The sequence below is a fragment of the Notolabrus celidotus genome, chromosome 1 (genome assembly GCF_009762535.1).
Source record: "Notolabrus celidotus isolate fNotCel1 chromosome 1, fNotCel1.pri, whole genome shotgun sequence".
Classification (NCBI taxonomy): domain Eukaryota; kingdom Metazoa; phylum Chordata; class Actinopteri; order Labriformes; family Labridae; genus Notolabrus; species Notolabrus celidotus.
In genome coordinates, this window is record NC_048272.1 from 2,294,721 (window position 1) to 2,315,151 (window position 20,431).

The following is a 20,431-nucleotide window of genomic DNA, read 5'->3' on the forward strand; positions in this document are numbered from 1 at the left end:
CTGTTAAAAGGAATTTTTTCCTCACCACTGTAACTAGCTAAATACTGCGATGTGCAATGCTCATGATGGATTAAGGTGGGGTCAGACTGAGTCTTACCCTGTCTTGAAGTTGGGTCTCTGTTCATAATTTGACATAGAGTGGTCTAGACCTCCTATGTTTGTAAAAGCGTCTTGAGATATCGTTTGTTGTGATTTGGCGCTATACAAATAAAGATTGATTGATTGATTGATTGACATGGGATAAAGCACAGAGCAGAAAAACAATCACACAGTAAGGAAGACCTTCCATGTAGGTTTGGATCCATCTGTTCGCTCCAGTGAGTCGCCGTCCTTCCTCTGCCTCACTATGCTCAACTGCAAGAGATTAAGAAGAAGGAAAAAAATGAAAAACTCACACATTTACTATCTTTTTCTGTTTGCACATTAAATCCAGGAGCAAAACTCAGCCTCCGAAACAGAAATGCAGCATCTAAGCTGCCAGCATGCTTCAGGCTCCATGCATACACTACTAAAAATATGAATCAGTAAACGTTAAGCACAACTTTATGTTCAGATGGACAATATATCATATATATGTAATGAATATAATATGTTATGAATGTACAGTGGGGAAAAAAAGTATTTATTCAGCCACTGATTTTGCAAGTTCTCCCACTCAGAAAGATGAGAGAGGTCTGTAATTTTCATCAGAGGTACACTTCAACTATGAGAGACAAAATGTAGAAAAAAATCCAGGAAATCACATTGTAGGATTTTTAAAGAATTTATTTGTAAATTATGGTGGAAAATAAGTATTTGGTCAATAACAAAAGTTCACCTCAATACTTTGTAACATAACCTTTGTTGGCAATGACAGAGGTCAAACGTTTCCTGTAAGTCTTCACCAGGTTTGCACACACTGTAGCTGGTATTTTGGCCCATTCCTCCATGCAGATCTCCTCTAGAGCAGTGATGTTTTGGGGCTGTCGCTGGGCAACACGGACTTTCAACTCCCTCCACAAATTTTCTATGGGGTTGAGGTCTGGAGACTGGCTAGGCCACTCCAGGACCTTGAAATGCTTTTTACGGAGCCACTCCTTCGTTGCCCGAGCGGTGTGTTTGGGATCATTGTCATGCTGGAAGACCCAGCCACGTTCCATCTTCAATGCTCTCACTGATGGAAGGACGTTTTGGCTTAAAATCTCACGATACATGGCCCCGTTCATTCTTCCCTTAACACGGATCAGTCGTCCTGTCCCCTTTGCAGAAAAACAGCCCCAAAGCATGAGGTTTCCACCCCCATGCTTCACAGTAGGTATGGTGTTCTTGGGATGCAACTCAGTATTCTTCTTTCTCCAAACACGACGAGTTGAGTTTTTACCAAAAAGTTATATTTTGGTTTCATCTGACCACATGATATTCTCCCAATCCTCTTCTGGATCATCCATATGCTCTCTGGCAAACTTCAGACGGGCCTGGACATGTACTGGTTTAAGCAGGGGGACACGCCTGGCGCTGCAGGATTTGAGTCCCTCTCGGCGTAGTGTGTTACTGATGGTAGCCTTTGTTACTTTGGTCCCAGCTCTCTGCAGGTCATTCATCAGGTCCCTCCGTGTAGTTCTGGGATTTTTGCTCACCGTTCTCATGATCATTTTGACCCCACGGGATGAGATCTTGCGTGGGGCCCCAGATCGAGGGAGATTATCAATGGTCTTGTATGTCTTCCATTTTCTTACAATTGCTCCCACAGTTGATTTATTCACACCAACCTGCTTGCCTATTGTAGATTCACTCTTCCCAGCCTGGTGCAGGTCCACAATTTTCTTCCTGGTGTCCTTAGACAGCTCTTTGGTCTTGGCCATGGTTGAGTTTGGAGTCTGACTGTTTGAGGCTGTGGACAGGTGTCTTTAATACAGATAACCAGTTCAAACAGGAGCCATTAATACAGGTAACGAGTGGAGGACAGAAGAGCTTCTTAAAGAAGAAGTTACAGGTCTGTGAGAGACAGAAATCTTGCTTGTTTGTGGGTGACCAAATACTTATTTTCCACCATAATTTACAAATCAATTCTTTAAAAATCCTACAATGTGATTTCCTGGATTTTTTTTTTCTCATTTTGTCTCTCATAGTTGAAGTGTACCTCTGATGAAAATTACAGACCTCTCTCATCTTTCTAAGTGGGAGAACTTGCAAAATCAGTGGCTGACTAAATACTTTTTTGCCCCACTGTATATGGAATGTATGTGTATGAATTGTATGTGCTTTGGCAATAACATGTCTTTGTTTATGCCAATAAAGCAAAACTGAATTGAAGTTGAATTGACTAGTTTTAGTTACATTTTCTCAAAAAGAAGGCACGTTTGTGTATGTGTGAGTGTGTGTTGAACAGAGGCCTGAGAGAGAGGACAGACCCTGTAACCCAGCATGACATTTCAAACATAAATCAGATCAGACTGGAGGCTTTACAAATGTCTGCTAGGTGAAGCCCAGATGTTGAACTTACCATAGGCCACAAATAACAGTGAAACCCACACACACACACATTCACACACACCTCACCTCTTGTGTGGTGGAAGCTAGCTGTCCCTCCAGGGTGGCCACCCTCTCCAGAGCCACCCTAAGCCTCTCACGTACCTGACAAACACACCAAGAGAAAACACGGAAAGTCAAAGTCCAGGAACATGAGGACAAAATGTGATTTATATACAACTTAGAAATGAGAAAACCAAAAAAAAAACACAATTAATTAGAATAAATCACAACCAAGGAGCAACAAAGTAGCTCTTATTGATGCATAAATTTAAACCTGGATCGATTGTTTTCCTTGCATTTATTTATGAGACTGTCCACACCTCTTAGAATCGTGTGTGGGGTTGAATATGTTTGTGTGTGTGCCCACCTTTTCATCCAGAGCCTTGTGGTGTTCAAACAGCGACTTCAGGGCTTTGAGGACCTCCACCTCACTTGAGACTCCAGATGGTGGAGGTGCCTGTCTCTTCACCACTGTCATCCTCAGACTGCGCTCGTGACGAGACACCAGACACTCCAGGTGCTCCAACAGCAGCTACACCACACGCACACACAGACACACACACACACACACACACACACACACACACACACACACACACACACACACACACACACACACACACATACACACATGAGGGCATGAACAACCAAAAAGAATACTAATTTGAAGCCAAGAAACATTGTTTGTTTTCATCAGCATCACCACACACACACACACACACACATACTCACACACATACACATGCATACCCTGGTGTTGTTCCTTTCAGCTTTCAGCTCCGATATTTCCTCTTCTTTCTCCAGCAGCTGCTCCCGGCATATGTTCAGCTCCTTCGTCAGGGTGGCAAACTCCTACACAACACACAAGAAACCAAAACAAAGGTTAATACTGGAGCACAACTCCTGTGTGATACTGAGTGCACTTTCAGGTTCAATCTCTCAATGTTCAAACTGATGTGGGCGTGGCTGACACATTTTTTTGTAGTTCTAGATAGGATGAGAAGTTGCCAGTACCTGTAGGAGGGAGATTGTTTCAGCAGGTGTAAATAAAAGTAAGTTCAGTCAGACAACTCATGCTTAAATTGTTTATTGTAGCAGCAAATGCATGTTAAAGGTGACATATTGTGCTCTTTTTCATCAAAATATATTGGTCTAAGAGGTCCCCAAAACATGTCTTTAAAGGTTATTGCTCAATAAAACACTTTAAAATCAGATTTTGGTCTGCCTGTAAACCCCTCTTTTTCAGCCCTGCTCAGAACAGGCTGTTTTTTTTGTGTCTGTGCCTTTAAATGAGAATGAGTTCTCTGACCACGCCCCTCAGGAAGTGGATGTGGCCTCGGCTCTCCAGCACGTTGATCTAATGTTTACATGTTGGCTGATCACAGACCCGCGTTACTTCAACCCTCTGAATCTGATCCAGAATCTGATCCTGATGGAGAGGCGCCTGCAGCAGGACCTTTCTGAACCATTGGTCACAGATTTTGTGACGCTTGTTGTTTTATTTGTCAGTATGTCGACGTGTGTCTTGGTACACAGCTACGAACATGTAGCTATGTGGCTATGCTAACTAGCGCTAGCACTTTTCAATGATAAATAAAAATCATCCACTAGATCTTCAAATCTGCAGACGTGGGGAGTCAAACCGACCTTTGTGTTTATTAAGACAGCCTACAACTAGCATGCCTCCCTCCTAAGCTCCTTGTTAGCACACATGTGTGCAGGTAATAAGGTAACAAGGAAGGCTGCACATTTTTAGTCCGTCTCCAAGGTAATCCCGCCCTTCATTGTGACAGAAAAGTCACCTGACCAAAACCTCCAATCACGTTTGCTGGGAATATGTTGAGGCACAACACCTCCTATATGCACATGTGAAATTTTCAGATAGGAGGTTTTGCGCTTTGGCCATCGATGCCTCCCTCCTAAGTTCCTTGTTAGAACACGTGTGCAGGGAATTAAAAACGGAGGAGGGGTTGAGTTGTATTTTATACAGTCTATGGGCTGAACAAGCTCCGAGTTCTGACTTCCTGTTACAGACCGGATGGCGTTGCGACGTATGAAAAACACTGAAAACTGAAACGGCTGGTTTCAGCACACATTTACAGAAAGGTGGAGAAATCAGAACAGGGGCAGAATGGATTCTTTTTCATTTTCGGGGGGGTTTGTAGACAGGGACACATATTTCAGGTAGAGAACCATTAAAAAGTCGATTTTGCATGATATGTCACATTTAATTTTTGGCGCCCAGGCTCCGGCCTCATCACTCCCTGCAGATAAGTTTACATGCAGGCATTGAGGAGTGATGAGCAAAACATACTGAACGCCCCTGGAGCCTGCAGGTGGATGCTGGGGTGGTTGTGGGGAAGACAGAAAATTCAGCAATAGGCATGCAGGCAGCAGAGGCGTTGACAGGCAGAGGGAGAGATGGGAGATTTTCCCATTAGTTTAAGTAGACCGCCAATTTGAGAGGCATAGGGCAGGATTGGATGATGGTAATGAGAGTGGGAGAGTGGCTTATTCCTATTCTGCCTTGTACAAAGAGAGCACAGTTTACTGAAGTCAAATTCCTTGTGTGTTCAAGCATACTTGGCGAATAAAGCTGATTCTGATTCTGATTCTTCTGATTCTGGATATGTGACGTGTATAGCATTGCAGCTCGAGTTGTCTGCCTGAACTAGCTTGCAGGCGGTGCTCCATTTATGGCTGGCTTCTCCCCAGAAAGGAGTTGTCTGAAGGATACTGTCTGGGAAGTTTGTTCTGTGCAGTTGTGATAAGGGGTGGTCTGAGCCGGTGAAAATGACCAAAACAACATTGAGCTGCTATCTGATGCACATCAAAACACAACCTCAGGTTTTCTTCTTGGCCCACCTTAGTGCCTGCCTCTGGGATTTGGGGAGCAATAAATTACAGTGGCATGAGCTTGCCTTGTCTGATGGCATTGTGGCTTATAGGACAAAACAATACAAATAAAGAAGGACTAAAGGCTTTGGGGATGTGCTGAGACACAATACAGTGTATTATTATGTTGATCTTTCCATCTTCAGAATTAGAAAGAATATCAAAGACTATTTTTTGATGGCTGAGAAGAAATGATAAACTCTTGTAATCACAATGTTATGACTAAATTCTTGTCATGTCAAAGAAACAAATAAGATCAAGTGATTTTAATATTCTGACAACCCAGTTCTCATGATGACTGAAGGTCTTTTCATCATCACACTGACAATACATCATTGATTACTCAAAATGAATTCTTAGCTGTGTGAGAAAAGTGTGTTTCACTCGAGAGCAGTTTGCTTCATTGATGTTCGTTCTTCACACTCCTCTGTGTTGACAGATGGCTGAGCACTTCACTGAAGCTTTTAAGCCCTAGCAGCACTCCAGACATCCTTTATTGCCACATTTGAAGAAATATTCTGATGAGCAACTTGAAATTGGACCACAGTGGTTTATGGTTAGTTTGGATCCACTCACTGTGCCAGAAATGGCATGTTTGAAGCAGTTTTCAGTCTAGTATAGAGACATTTACTGTGAAAATGAGTGCCACCATATAGAGTCTGTTACAGTCAGATACCATTCAACTCTTTGTTAACTTTTCTACCACTGATATGGACGTTGTAACATTATGTCAAGCAGTTTGTAAGGGATTAAAATCATGGTTTTACCATAGACTGTAAAAAATATGGACGTAGTATCCGTGACGTCACCCATCTGTTCCTGAGAGCTGTTTTGAAGCAAATCGACGGCGGCAGCCATATTGGTAATGCGGAACTCAACTAGGCAGAGTGTGACGTAGTGTGAGTCTCTTAGCCAATGGCTGTGTGTTCCCGACCGGGAGTCACGCCAGTCATGTCCTTATTTGGGCAAAACTCATAATCTTAATATCTTCTTAACTGTCACGTTAGAAAAAAATTCACCCCCCGTACAGTGTATGCCATTAGAGAGATTAGCGTTGTAGGGCCAAGCCGTTTTTTGAACCAGGCTGTAAACATGTTTATTAATGCTGCAAAGATCGTCTTTTTCCCATTCATATCTATGTAGTTTCCGGTGTTTCTGCAGCCAGCCTCAAGCGGATTTTCGATGTATTGCAGTTTATATCACTTCCGCATTGGCTTCATCGTTTGAGACCGGAGTTTGCCGCTTGGGTTTTACTGATACTGCCTAACATCAGAAGCTTTATGGACCAGACTCCTTTCACTTTCTTGTTCAGATTTATAAAAGCCAAATACTAAGCTCATGTATGTATCGGATCAGAAAGGAAATCGGTGGTATTGAACATCACTAATTAACACCTGCAAAAGCCACTGTAAATGAGATGCTTTGCCCTGACACAGTCAAAGAAGTAGCCAAAGTCCCTTTCTCAGATAAATAGATTGATACATTCAGAGGCTAAATGTGTCATTTTGTAACACTTTTGGTTGGTGGTGTGACTCAGGATTTTTTTAATGTAAGAAATGTGCCTTGGCCATAGACTGTAAAAAATATGGACGTAGTATCCGTGACGTCACCCATCTGTTGAGACCAATCGGCTGCGGCAGCCATATTGTTTCTGTCGAGCCAGTGTGACGTAAAGAGGCGGGCTTTGAGCCTCCTAGCCAACAGCTGCAGTGTTCCTGCAGGCAGCTGAGCCTCTCATTGGAAGACTAGTAATCTCAATATCTTCTAAATTACCAAATTAGAAAAAAATTCACCCCCCTCACAGTAAGAGGACATCGAGAAATTAGCTATTCAGACTACACTCATCTTTTGTACCAGTCTGTAAACATGTTTATTAACGCTGCAAAGATCGTCTTTTCCCCATTCATGTGTATGTGACTTCCGGTACTTCCGGAGCCAGCCTCAAGTGGATCCTCGATGAACTGCAGCTTTTAACACTTCCGCATTGACTCATATTTTTAGACCGGAGGTTGCCGCTTGGCCTTGGCCAAAAAAGGTTGAAAAACACTGCTCTAACTAGTAAGCTTTATATAAGCTGTAAGGTGGATATTTTCTAACAGAGCCAGGCCAACTGTTTCCTCTGTGTTTTTAGTTTCATGCCAGGCTAAGCTGTAGCTTCTAGCCAGTGTACAGACAGAAGTGTTGTGCCATTCTCCTCAGATTAACAGTACAAGTAAAATATGCATATTTAAAGGCCCTGTGAGGAGTTTTGAACTGACTGAGAAACAGACTGAAAATGATACTGATGCCTCTTTATAACCTTCAATAGCAAACAAGTCCATCAGCAGCAACACTGACACCTTCTCTGATGTCATTTTTAATGCCTGAAACCGCCCTGGGGTAGGTGTCAGACCAGATGATGAACATCTTGCTTCAGAAACAGCCTTTATTGGACTGTTTTCATGGAAAATAATCACATTGCCTGATAAAGTTGACTGTTAAAAGACAACAGGACGAGGTTTTTGTTGAAAACATGACTTTTGCATGTATAGGACAAGAGATAAGAGGCATCACTTTGTCCACAAGGGGGGCGCCAGAATCGATACAAAACAAAAGTTCCTCACAGCAGCTTTAACTGAGTTTTATTTTTATTCTTAATGGTTTTATTTATTTATTATCTATTTCAAATTTCTGTCACTTTTAGTCTACTTTATTTATCTATTAACGTCTTCATTTATTAATTTATTTTAAGTTTAGCGTCTTATTTTCTTTGAGCTGGTAAAGAAGGCCCGCTCTGTGGTTGGCCTAGAACTGGACAGTCTGGAGTCAGTGGCTGAGAGGAGGTTGATGGACAAACTGCGAGCCATCCTGGACAACCCCTCTCACCCTCTCCATGATGAGCTGTGGCTGATGGGGAGCTCGTTCAGTCAGCGCATCATTCCACCACGGTGCAAGACTGAACGCTTCAGGCGCTCCTTTGTGCCCACCGCCATCAGACTGTTGAACAGTAACGGAGGCCACAGACTGCACCACGCTGACCACTCACACACCCCCTATGAACAGATCCATACCATCCCTGCTCTGTCTGTCACACTCCATCATCTCATCCTGGACTCTCTCTCTTGACTGCTGCTGGCATTATAATGTATAACATACTGTATTATAATTATCTTGCCATATTATATTATGTTATATTACATTATTATTCTAACTACAACTCATGGTCATATTACATACTTTTTAATTTGTCATTCATTTGTCATTACCAACCATAATCACACCATGTCAACCTGTCACTACTGAAACATTTTTAATACTACCTGTAATTACTTCTATTTAACTTAACTCCATTTGTAACATTGTATATATCTAAATTGTATTCTAGCTTTATTTATTTAGTTTTATTTTTACTTATTTTTATTTTATTTTATTTTATTTTATTTTATTTTATTTTATTTTATTTTAATTTTAATTTATTTATTTTTACTTATTGAAACTTCTTCTTGATTGTACTTGTGTCTGGGTTGCTGTAACAACTGAATTTCCCCCCCGGGGGATCAATAAAGTAATATCTTATCTTATCTTAATATTTTAGTGTTTTATTATCTTAGAAATGTATTTTATTTTGGTGATTTTAATTTCCTGTGTTGAGTTTTAACATCTTATTTTCCCTCCAGTGTTTCCACATTAAGATATCATGAGAGCGTTTCCTCAGTTCCTTCAGCAACTTATTTTTTATTTATTTATTTTATTTTTATTGTTTTTATTATTATTGTTGCATACATTGTCTTAACCTTAGGATTGTGGGGTGGGTTTGGGGTCAGGGCAGGGGGTGGGATCTTTTTCTTGATTTATTCTATTTTAAGTTGTTTTTTATGTACAGCAATTTGTGTTACAATGTCATTGCATGAAAAGCGCTTTATAAATAAAGTCTGATTGATTGATTGATTGATATTTCTCAAAGTAAAAAAGAAATCAACATAATGGGCTCATAATGTGCCTTTTGTGGTACAAATATAATCATCATTTTTGGCACAACAATGTATTTCTATTCGTACTGTCAAATGTACCTTCAAGATAGCAGTAGCACATTTCATAGTAATACAGACGAGCGAGCAGTGCGATTTGATGGATATTTTATGCTCTTTTGGAGCTGTAAAGAGACTGCTCCATTAACTTTGATAGTTTGGGAGAACGCTGTGATGGAGCTGCAGCACTATTCTGCTGCGTGTTTGCTTTTAACAGTATATAAACTTTAATGGATCTTTTTTAACCTGGCAGTTTTTCACATTGGGATGAACTAGTCCTGTGACAGCGGTGAAGAAGTTATGACAAAGGCTAGATCATGCAAGTGAAAATGGCTGCACATCATCCAAACCGACCCCGAGCCATTCATTACTGCAAGACAACACACTCAGAGGGTTACAAATGCTTACAATGTCAGATGCGTTACTTGCTCTGCTCTGGGACTTCTTGAATGTGCATATAAATCATTCTCACACAAGTCTACTCAGATCAGGAAAGGAGTCAGAGTCAGTCCCTGATTCTGTCCTTTCTTGTACTACTAGTATTTAACAATCTCTCTTGCAGTTCAGAGGATTCCATTTTTTTGTTGTTGGTGTTTTTCTGGACTTCCAGCCTCAAACTTAATCCATGTGCAGCTGTGAGAGAGTACAGCAGAGAACCAGCAGTGACTCACACAGCTGCTGCTTCAAGTTCATTTTTTAATATTTACTGTGGTTTGATCACACTGGAGCAGAGATTGGGTGGCCGTTTGTTTACCAAAGTGTGTACATCTGTATGTGTACATGTGTCTCTGCGTGTGTGTGTGTGTGTGTGTGTGTGTGTGTGTCTGTTTAAGTGTGCATGTTGTTTTATCGTCTCTCGGTGCTTTGTTGGCATTTTCTGTTTGCATGGCTTTAGTCCAAACCAAAACCCAGAGGCTTATGCTCTCTCTGCTTGTCTCAAACTTGACACACACAAACAAGCACACTCACACACACACACACACCGTTACAAGTTCTGGCGCTCCCTGCAGCCATGACAAAGCACTTTGGTCTGACATATCTCTATGAAGACCCTAACACTGGGAAAGACTGTAGGAGCTCTTTTAAAGTTAAATCCGGAAAGTTCCCTTTAACTAGAGCAAACATGGTTGAGCTTTCTGCACAAGGCCTGGCATAAAATGCTAGCATGTTATTGCACCTTTGAATTTACCTAACACCTGTTTGGGCCCATCAATGAAGAAGGCAGGTATGACCAGTTGAGGTGGAACTGAAAAACATTCCTATAAGTGCTCTAAATGTAGGGTTGATTAAAAATAAATAAACTAAGAAGAGTGTGTCAGTGCGCCAGTTCCCCCGGCAGTCTAGGCCTATAGCAGCATAACAAAAGCTGGTCCAAGCCTGATCCAGCTCTAACTATAAGCTTTATCAAAAAGGAAAGTTTGAAGCCTATTCTTAAAAGTGGAGAGGGTGTCTGCCTCCCTCACCCTGACTGGTAGATGATTCCAAAGGAGAGTGTCCTGATAACTGAAGGTTCTACCTCCCGTACTACTTTTAGAGAATTTAGGTACAACTAGCAAGCCTGCATGTTGGAAGTGTAGAGTTCTAGAGGGGTAATAGGGCACTATGAGCTCTTTAAGATAAAAGGGTGCCTGATTTTTAAGGGCTTTGTAGGTTAAAAGAAGGATTTTAAATTCTATTCTGCATTTTATTGGGAGCCAGTGTAGAGAAGCTAACACTGGAGAGATGTGCTCTCTCTTCCTAGTTCTGGAGCTGCAGCATTTTGAACTAGCTGAAGAGTCTTTAGACTTATTGGGGCAGCCTGATAAAAGGGAATTACAGTAATTACAGATGAATTCTGTGTCACTGAGAGACTTTTATTGGATATTAAAATGGAGTGTAAGATGATCTGTCATAAGGTATTTTGTCATCAAGAGGTCATATCTTGTTTATTTTTTGAAGTTACTTACCTCTTGTGTGTCATAACCTGTCCCGCTTCATTACATGTGTGTGTCCTTTCAGTTTGAATGCCCTAATCAATTTGACCTGTCTTGTGTTTCCAGTGGTGAACAGTAACAAAGTAAATCTACTTGAGTACAGTACTTAAAGCTGGGGTTGGTAATCAGGTTTAGATACACTTTTTGTTATACTGGTTAAAATTATCTTTATGTCCTGATGGTAATCAATACATAATGTGTTCTTAAAAAAGAGCGAAGAAAAGCTGCTATCTACAGCCGGAGTAAACCTGGGAAAACACCAACCAATCAGCCTTTTTTGGGTGCCAAAATTTTAAACCATTCAAATCCCGTCCTGCCGTTCTGCCCGCCTCCTGCGCGTACATTTCCCCGGCGTGCACTCTGAGTCCCCGTCTCCTGCCTCTGCTTCCCCTGACTCTACTGACTGCCCCTCTCGCTCCACCTCGGGCCTGTCCCCTCTGACCCGATGAGGTGCTTTGCTCATGACTGTAGTCCGGATCAGAGTCTAAAAAGCTCTCACCACGGGGGCTCTGACAAGCAGAAGAATTAATGACCTGGAAAACCTGGAAAACAGTTGACCAGTTTTCCAGTACTGGAAAACACCTGGAAAATGGGAGAAAACGTAGAATGTCCTGGAAAATCACAGATAGTCCTGGAAAATGATTCCAACATGGCTGCGTTTGACCTGACCCGATTAACAAAACACATCCCCATTCATTGAAAGTTGAGTGCACGCTGTGCTGGAAAAGACAGCGACACTGCGCAACTTTTTTCACATCTTTTCTCCTTCACTTCATAATCATGCATTCACAGAAAACGGGGGTATATTGTTTATGTTTTATGGTACATTTGGCTCAATTACCGTACTCTAGCTCAGTTGTTCTCAAAGTGGGGTCCTGGGACCCCTGGGGGTCTGCGAACCATTGCGTGGGGGTCCGTGAAATAATTTGAATACATTTCTAATAATTATAAAATTGTGCTGTGTCATTATAAAACAGCATATACACCATTGTTATGATACCATTTGGTGGCTCGAAGGGATATGTGAGTCTTGCTACTGTTAATTTTCTGAAAGCGTTTAAGATCAATTACTTGAAAAGTATAAATGCTGTCATGTTGAGTCCACAAGGAATGAAATGACCCTCTGTTTTAAAGTATACAAGTGGGATTTACTTGATTCAAATTGAAGTGTTATCTGTTTATCACTATGGTACAGGTCTGAAGTATTTACATTGATACGGTTTACAATACAAATAGTTCCAAGGGCAACTAAGAGTGCAAAAGGTAGTAAACATGTGCTTTAGTGATGGGAAGTTGGGCTCTTTTCAGAGAGCCGGCTCTTTCGACTCTCAAACGGCTCTTAATGTAGGATCTTTTGTAGCCGTATATATTTTACCTTAATTTTGCAAAAAATAATAGTTTGTGTTGAAAACCCTTTACGTACAGTGTTTTTATGAGAAGCCTTATAATGCCCAATTCTGTGCATTTCTTCTGTAACAAAATCATTCTCACCCTGATCCTAGGGTTAGGATTAGGGTTAGGGTTAGGATAAGGGTTAGGGTTAGGATTAGGGTTAGGGTTAGGATTAGGATTAGGGTTGGGATTAGGGTTAGGGTTAGGGTTGTGATTAGGGTTAGGGTTAGGATTAGGATTAGGATTAGGGTTGGGATTAGGGTTAGGGTTAGGGTTAGGGTTTTGATTAGGGTTAGGGTTAGGGTTAGGGTTTGATTAGGGTTAGGGTTAGAGTTATGATTAGGGTTAGGATTAGGATTAGGGTTAGGGTTAGGGTTAGGATTAGGGTTAGGGTTAGGATTAGGGTTAGGGTTAGGGTTAGGATAAGGGTTAGGGTTATGATTAGGGTTAGGGTTAGGATTAGGGTTAGGGTTGGGATTAGGGTTAGGGTTAGGGTTAGGATTAGGGTTATGATTAGGGTTAGGATTAGGGTTAGGATTAGGGTTAGGGTTAGGGTTATGATTAGGGTTAGGGTTGGGATTAGGGTTAGGGTTAGGATTAGGGTTAGGGTTAGGGTTAGGGTTGTGATTAGGGTTAGGGTTAGGGTTAGGGTTGGGATTAGGGTTAGGGTTAGGATTAGGGTTAGGGTTAGGGTTAGGGTTGTGATTAGGGTTAGGGTTAGGGTTAGGGTTGTGATTAGGGTTAGGGTTAGGATTAGGGTTAGGGTTAGGATTAGGGTTAGGGTTAGGGTTAGGGTTGTGATTAGGGTTAGGGTTAGGGTTAGGGTTAGGATTAGTGTTGGGATTAGGGTTAGGGTTAGGATTAGGATTAGGGTTGGGATTAGGGTTAGGGTTAGGGTTGTGATTAGGGTTAGGGTTAGGGTTAGAGTTATGATTAGGGTTAGGATTAGGGTTAGGGTTGGGATTAGGGTTAGGGTTGGGTTAGGGTTAGGATTAGGGTTAGGGTTAGGGTTAGAGTTATGATTGGGGTTAGGATTAGGGTTAGGGTTGGGATTTGGGTTAGGGTTAGGATTAGGGTTAGGGTTGGGATTAGGGTTAGGGTTGGGTTAGGGTTAGGATTAGGGTTAGGGTTAGGATTAGGGTTAGGGTTAGGGTTAGGATTAGGGTTAGGGTTAGGATTAGGGTTAGGGTTAGGATTAGGGTTAGGGTTAGGGTTAGGATTAGGGTTAGGGTTGGGATTAGGGTTAGGGTTGGGTTAGGGTTAGGATTAGGGTTAGGGTTAGGGTTAGGATTAGGGTTAGGGTTAGGGTTAGGATTAGGGTTAGGGTTGGGATTAGGGTTAGGGTTGGGTTAGGGTTAGGATTAGGATTAGGGTTAGGGTTAGGATTAGGGTTAGGGTTAGGATTAGGGTTAGGGTTGGGATTAGGGTTAGGGTTAGGGTTAGGATTAGGGTTAGGATTAGGGTTAGGGTTAGGATTAGGGTTAGGGTTATGATTAGGGTTAGGGTTATGATTAGGGTTAGGGTTAGGATTAGGGTTAGGGTTAGGATTAGGGTTAGGGTTAGGGTTAGGATTAGGGTTAGGGTTAGGATTAGGGTTAGGGTTAGGGTTAGGGTTGGGATTAGGGTTAGGGTTAGGTTTAGAACCAGATCTAAATTTAAGCATACAGAACTAGAACCAAACTCATGCAAACAGAACCAGAATCAAACTCAACCAGAACCAAACCAGAACCAAACCAGAACCAAACCAGAACCTAATAAAACTGAACCAGAGCCGACCCAGAACCGAACCAGACCCGAACCAGAACCGAACCAGACCCGAACCAGAACCGAACAGAACCAGAACCGAACAGAACCAGAACCGAACAGAACCAGAACCGAACAGAACCAGAACCGAACCAGAACTGAACCAGAACCTAATCAGAACCGAACCAGAACCGAACCGAATCAGAACCGAACCAGAACCGTATCAGAACTATACCAGAACCGAACCAGACTTGAACCAGAACCGAACCAGACCCGAACCAGAACCGAACCAGAACCGAACCGGAACCGAATCGGAACCGAACCAGAACTGAAGCAGAACCGAACCGAACCAGAACCGAATCAGAACCGAACCAGAACCGTACCAGAACCGAACCAGACGTGAACCAGAATCGAACCAGAACAGAACCGAACCAGAACCAGAACCAAACTCAAGCAAACAGAACCAGAACCAACTCAGGTAAACCGAACCAGAACCAAACTCAAGCAAACCGAACCAGAACCAAACTCAAGCAAACATTATTAATGTCCTCAGGTTGGCATTGAGAAAAATCAGATGCCTCAGCTTGGATGGGCTGATCCGATTTCTCCTCTCGGTGAGTATTTGCCCGGTCTTCAAGAAGACTCTCTCTGAAGGAACAGATGAAGCCAGGATACACAGCCTCCCCTCCACCACCTGTATCCTATATCCTCACATATGATTGGCCACATGGCTGCCATGCTGACCAATCAAAACAAAGTTCTGCTGTGAGCAGAGCTGGGGCTGAGCACTGAGAGAGCTAAGGAGGGAAAGGAAAAAACTGGGAGCCGGCTCTCTCTCTTGATGCGAGCCGGCTCTTCTGATTCACTATAAAGCATCGACTCTCAGAGCCGCAGCTTTTGATCATGACACATCACTACTGTGCTTAATCTGTGTTACAATTATGAGGGGGCCATGGACAATTTTCTCACCTGTAAGGGGTCCCTGGCTATTCTATTATCAATTTGCCATCATTTTTAAGTATGTAAGAGATGATTTCATTGATAGCCATAGACTACATGTCTTTCAATGTAGACTTCCAGTGAGAGGAACATATTAGACTATTTAGGAACTAAATTAGGAACTAAATTTAGACGGTCATACCAGCTTGATCATCAATGAAAATGTCCTGGAAATGTCCTGGAAAATGATCTCTGGAAAAGAGTGGGAACCCTGCGTTGAGTTTTAATAACCGGTCACCGTCGGCCGTGATCACGCCAACCAACAAAACAACAATCAATGTTTGAATGAATGAAAAACTTCTCCTCTTGTCTCTCCTCTCTCCCGGTCACACACTCTACACCTCTCCTGATGCCTTCACTGACCGTCAACACTGTAGGAATTAAGAACATCTACACTGAACACGTTTAACAAACAGTAGAGCTGTTACAGTATTATATATGTGTTATAACTTTTCTCCTGATATCGTGTCACCAGTACAACTGGATAATGCTAGAATGACAGTTGTGAGTGCTAACAGCAGCCATGTTTGTTTGTGTTTTTAACTTTCACTATGAGAATGTTTTGGTGAGGACCGGTTTTGAATCAGTCACCATCATATGGTCGCAAGTCAGCGGCGCTCATGCATGTGAGCGGGGGGGCGTCGTTTTGGAGGAGCTCTGAGGGAGCAGGGGAGGGGTTAGACGGAGTCCTGAGGAAATGCTACATTCAAATTCATGCTGGTTTTCCGAGACTGCCAACCCCAGCTTTAAGTACATTTTTTGATTATCTGTACTTTACTTGAGTATTATTTTTTGGGGGGACTTATTTCACTCCACTACATTCAGAGGACAGTTATTGTACTTTTTACTCCACTACATTTCTATCAGTCCTCTAGTTACTCACTACTTTAGCTTTGAAGTCAGATCATGAATTTCCTTCTCTTTTCTGAAATCTGATCCCTAAGGCAGTAAAATGTGTTTGTGTAGTTCTGTTTGTCTCAGTGGTTTAGTCATACCTGTGTATCGTGCGTCTCCACAGTTGAACATGGAGCAAACACAGAGCATATTTCACTCAGATCAGGCAGTTCATTTAGAGGTGGTAATGATGGCTATAATTCTCCACCTGAGCACCCATGTCCATATCTTCAGCCTGTGTTAGAGGTTTTTGAAATGAAGAATGATATGTATGGCTTGAAATGTTCTCCCTGTTTCCCACTCTACCCAAACAAACAGAAATTCACTGTCCAGATGAACATTTCAAACTAAGTTGTCTGTGCTTGGAGTAACTTAGTTTCTGTTTGTATTGCATGGTATAGTTTTATAGATTTCAAGTAATGGTTTCTAGATAAACATCATGTAACAGAATGTACTCCTATGCATCTTGACTGCATTTATGTATAGGGAAAATACAATGTTTTGAATATTTTTAAGAAGTACTTTGAATACTTAAGTATTTCTAAAAGCAAGTACTCCAGTACTTTAACTCAAGTAATAATCTGACAGAGCAACTTTCACTTGTATTGGAGTAATATTTAACCAGGAGTATTTATACTTTGACTTAAGTAATGAAGCTGTGTACTTTGTCCACCACTTTGTATTTCATACCTGTGCGTGATCACCCTCAGTGATTTTAGTGTCTGAGTCCTTCCCCTTCTGCTGTTAGAATGGTTTTCCAACCCTCCTGTGTTTCCTTGGGATTGTGTCTAACCTTCACCTTGCTTCTATTGTTATCCTACTGTGGATTGTATCTTTGTGCCTCTTGTGTTTTCCCTTGTGTTTTTCACCTGGAACTTTTTTTGAAGATGACTTTTTGTGCTTTTTTTCCTTGGCTTTGAGAGAGATAGAAATGTGTGTGTGTGTGGGGGGGGGGGGGGGGGGGGGGGGGGGGGGGGGGGGGGGGGGGGGGGGGGGTGATATGCACCAAATACTACTGGGACCTGGAGTTGATCCCAGGAATGATGACTACAGCCCCTATGCTCAACTGAGCTAAACTGGCACGCCATTTTCACTTGGACTCTTGTGGTACATTTTGATTCCTAGACTGTACTTACAGTCCAGTAAGTTTTTACTTTGACTTTTGACCTTTAATAAGTCAACTAAATCTGCATATGGGTCTTCACTGCCTTTGTGTCTCTCAAAAATGACATCAGCAACATAGTTTGACCAGGCGGCAAAAATATGAGTCCAATGCCGAAGTGCTAAAAGCTGCAGTTCATCAAGGATCTGCTTGAGGCTGGCTCTAGAAGTACCGGAAACCACATACACACCAATTCAAAAAAGCAGATCTTCACAGCGGAAATAAACATGTTTACAGCCTGGTACAAAAGACGAGTGTAGTCTGGATAGCTAATTTCTCGATCGGCACACACTGTACAGGGATGAATTTTTTCTAATGCAGCAAATTCAAAGATATTGAGATTATGAGTCTTCCAATGAGAGGCACAGCTGACTTGATTGGCAGGTGGAAACACTGTAGCTGTTAGCTAGGACCCATAGGAAGATACATTTAGAGAGGAGATCTCAAAAGTGTTTCGTTTATGTCTCCTAGACAACAATGAGATCTGTTTGAAAGCAAAATGAGACTATAGCTTATGTCTCCTGTTTCTCATTCTTGCCTTCAGAAAAAAAGTTACAAAAAGTCTCAGCTTAGTCTCCCTTTCAGTTCAAAAGGAGATCTGGTCAAAATCTGAAATGATTCTCAGGTATTTCTCAAGTGTTGTGACTCCTTTTGAGCTCAGGTGGAGAAATCAGGGAGCTCTCTCAATTGTCTCAATCTAACCTCATCCATTTGTTTTTGTCAGACTCAGTTTTTGTGTCTCAAGCTTTAGCTTTAGAAAGATTTAGTGGATTTGAGAGAAATTGCAAAAGATAGAGATTTCATATCTCCAGGTATGACAGACGATTTATTTAAAATATGGGCCGCAAAAGGGCTGACCAGATTTAGCCAGATTATTACAATTAAAGGGGTGGATTCTTTTGGGCGCTGGTGGCCTAGCGGTCTAAGCGCCCCACATACAGAGGCTACAGTTCTCGTCGCAGGGGTCGCCGGTTCGATTCCCTGCTGGTTGACCATTTCCTGCATGTCTTCCCCCGCTCACTACTCCCTACATTTCCTGTCTAAAAACTCTCCACAGACTTACAAGAGGAAGCCTTCGCAGAGGAAAATTTTACTGCTCAAGGCTTTCTCTGGAGACAAAATTGAGATTCTCACTTCAGCCTCGTTCAAGTTTCAAATTGTTCTCATTTGTTTCTCATTAGTTTCTCCTAAAATTCACTAGGAGAAATAGTTGAGACCATGACATGAGTCTTATTTGAGACTTAAATGAGAGATCTCATTAATGGCAAATTTTCTTCTTTTTTTTAAAATATATTTTTGGCCTTTTTTACCTTTATTTGACAGGACAGCTGAAGAGAGACAGGAAAAGTGGGGAGTAGAGAGCGGGGGAAGACATGCAGGAAATGTCCAACCGGCCCGGAATCAAACCGGGGACCCCTTCGACGAGGACTGTAGCCTCTGTATGTGGGACGCTTAGACCACTAGGCCACCAGCGCCCAAAAGAATCCACCCCTTTAATTGTAATAATCTGGATAAATCTGGTCGGCCCTTTTGCGGCATTTTAAATAAATGGTCTGTCATACCTGGAGATATGAAATCTCTATCTTTTGCAATTTCTCTCAAATCCACTAAATCTTTGTGAAGTTGTTTTGTTCCAAACAGACTTGTAAAGGAAGGACCATATTGTGAAGTCGAAGAGGAGATCATTTCACATCTAAATATCTGATCTTGAAGTGGTTCAAATGTTTTAATGAGAATTGTAAGTTTGTGGACAGTTACATTGAAATCTTAATTTTGCAGGGCACTATAAATGTTCATGAAAAGATGAGCTCAGGCTCTTTCTTTGCTCCATCTGAGCTCAACTTGAGACACAAAAACTGAGTCTGACAAAAACAAATGGATGAGGTTAGATTGAGACCGTTGAGAGAGCTCCCTGATTTCTCCAGCTGAGCTCAAAAGGAGTCACAACACTTGAGAAATACCTGAGAATCATTTCAGATTTAGACCAGATCTCCTTTTGAACTGAAAGGGAGACTAAGCTGAGACTTTTTGAAACTTTGTTCTGGGGGCAAGAATGAGAAACAGGAGACATAAGCTATAGTCTCATTTTGCTTTCAAACAGATCTCATTGTTGTCTAGGAGACATAAATGAAACACTTTTGAGATCTCCTCTCTAAATGTATCTTCCTCTGGGTTGAGCAGAAACATTTTCCTCAGGGGAGGCTCAAAGCCCGCCTCTTTACCGCTGACGATGGGCCTCAAAGCAGCTCTTCAGAAACAGATGAATGACGTCACGGATACTACATCCAGTCCAGTCTATGAGTTTGACATTTTACAAGAAAAAAAAACCTGTGAAATTTCATTAATATTTCATAGCACTGCTTATTTTCACTGTTTAGAGGTACACAATGGTGTCAAAGGGACAATCAGATCAAGATAATTACCATCACTTTGTATATTATGTCTCACACCTACAGGGAATTGGAGGCCTCTGCAGTTTAAACCATTTATAATAACTAGCCACCATCCAGAGAAGCAATTTAAATATTACATTAATATGTCTGTAAACTATGTGATTCAGTGTTTGTGGGAGAGGCAAAACACGCACACACTCTCACATGGACTACAGAACCTATAATCATACATAATAGTACAAAAACATACTTTCACACACATTTATGTGGGTTTCTGTTTGGGGAGGGAAGGGCTGGAGAGAGAAGGAGCATCAGGAGAAAAGGGGGGAAAATGGGTCAGCTTGTTCATTTTGCTTCCCTTTATTCCACAGGGGCACCAACAGACAGGAGCTCAGCCCAAATCCACCAACAGATGTTGGAGCTCACTGTCTCTTTCAATCATGGCAGAAAGGCTCAACAGGC

The 20,431-nt window shown here is 41.9% G+C and overlaps 1 protein-coding gene across 1 annotated transcript in view; it reads right to left on the reverse strand.

Moving 5' to 3' along the window:
- Positions 1–20,431, reverse strand: part of ppfia4 (PTPRF interacting protein alpha 4) — a 120,834-nt gene that overhangs the window by 30,043 nt on the left and 70,360 nt on the right. The window contains exons 3-6 of the mRNA XM_034692936.1: positions 3,262–3,363; positions 2,879–3,043; positions 2,539–2,613; positions 283–354 (exon numbers count right to left, since the gene is read on the reverse strand). Coding sequence (XP_034548827.1) covers positions 283–354; positions 2,539–2,613; positions 2,879–3,043; positions 3,262–3,363 — 414 coding nt within the window. The remainder of the gene's footprint in view (positions 1–282; positions 355–2,538; positions 2,614–2,878; positions 3,044–3,261; positions 3,364–20,431) is intronic.